Below are 1,497 nucleotides of genomic sequence, written 5' to 3'. Positions count from 1 at the left end.
ACAGCCAAAGTTTAGCTTTCAGTCTCCCCTGTCTAAATCTACTGACTCTCCACAGCCGAACTTTAGCTTTCAGTCTCTCCTGTCCATAACTGCTGATCCTCCGCAGCTGAAGTTTAGCTTTCAGTGTCTCCTGTTCAAAACTGCTGACTCTCCACAGCCGAAGTTTAGCACAAAAGTATGTTTATTTTTAAAACTAACAAACTAAATGCGTAATAATTGTTTTGTTTTTATTAAAAAGTCAAGTTTAGTTTGTTTTTGTTGATTTATTTTTTCACATTTCGCCCTCGTATTTAGCCGTTTGAATCTGGCTCATTTGTTGTTTTTTTCCCTCAGAACCAGGCGTCGGCCCACTACAAGGGCACCAAACACGCCAAGAAGCTAAAATCCCTGGAAACCCCGAAGAGTAAGCTGAAAGGCTCAACGGGCGCCAAGGAAACGGCCAATCAGGAGACGGCCAAGGGCGTCAACACGTCGCACATCCCCAACGGCACCAACGGGAAAGGTCTGTTTTTCTTCTTCTCTCAACTTGTCCACTTTCTTCTTAGTTGTGTCTTTGGTGCTTTAAGTGTTATGTATGTTTGTATACATATGTATATGTAAGCTGATGCACCCCTATACCATCAGAGAGGCTGGCCTCTGAACTGGGTCACTGATATCAGCCTGAATGGTTCTTCTTTTTAATGTGATTCAAATTTCCAGAAAAAGTTTCAGATTTGGATCCGTCTGACCTCAGAACGGTTCTTCCATTTTGCCTCGGCCTGTTTTGAATGAGCTTTTATTGCGCGATAGAGCTTTAAGCAGCATTTGTGGATGACACGGTGAACTGTGTTTGCAGAGAGTGATCTGTAGAGTCCAGAACCAGAAGCTTTTTTATTGCCTGAGGGCCCAAAAGTCACGACCACACCATCCAGTATAGACTTTCAACCTTAGGGCTCAGATTATTTAATCCGTTGATGAGATTATGAGCATTCAGATTCAACATATTTCCAGTTTTAGACATTTTAGACAGATTTTAGACCCATCTTTACTTCCAAACATGCTCTTTGTAATGCATTTTGTGCTTCTGGGCTGTTTTTGATGACATGTTGCTGCCATAAAATTTAAAATGATCTTAGTTTTTTCTAAAACATACGTCTCAGTGGCTTATTTAATATGTTTTCTGTGTTTGTGAATATCATCAGATTATAAACTTCCTCCTTAACAGCTCTGACCTTGGGAACACTCCATACAGAATAATCAAAACACACCTTTATCCAAAACCTGTAATAACCAAACAGATAATTAGCTATTAATCATTTCAGTAACGTAAAAAAAAAAGAAAAGGTTTCTTGCTGCCGTTTCTGCGGCACATGTGGGTGTCGGTTTGTCCCGAGCAGGTAATGAATATTAATGTGCTCACATGTCAGTAAAATTAATTGTCAAGGCGGATTAATGCTGCAATATCCGTACGGTTGATGTGTTTGATGGAACATCAGGGGCCCGCTGCTCGTTTAAATC

General features: G+C 40.5%; 1 protein-coding gene across 3 annotated transcripts in view; it reads left to right on the top strand.

The window, feature by feature from the left end:
* The window catches only part of znf385d (zinc finger protein 385D), a 95,903-nt gene that overhangs the window by 67,128 nt on the left and 27,278 nt on the right, over positions 1-1,497 (top strand). For all 3 annotated transcript variants that reach the window (XM_014016392.1, XM_014016394.1, XM_014016393.1), the window contains one exon: positions 334-502. In XM_014016392.1, the coding sequence (XP_013871846.1) occupies positions 334-502 (169 nt within the window). The remainder of the gene's footprint in view (positions 1-333; positions 503-1,497) is intronic.

Source organism: Austrofundulus limnaeus, unplaced genomic scaffold, assembly GCF_001266775.1.
Source record: "Austrofundulus limnaeus strain Quisiro unplaced genomic scaffold, Austrofundulus_limnaeus-1.0 Scaffold144, whole genome shotgun sequence".
In the NCBI taxonomy this organism is placed as follows: domain Eukaryota; kingdom Metazoa; phylum Chordata; class Actinopteri; order Cyprinodontiformes; family Rivulidae; genus Austrofundulus; species Austrofundulus limnaeus.
Note: the sequence above shows the minus strand (reverse complement) of the source record. Positions and strands in the feature narration are given on the sequence as shown.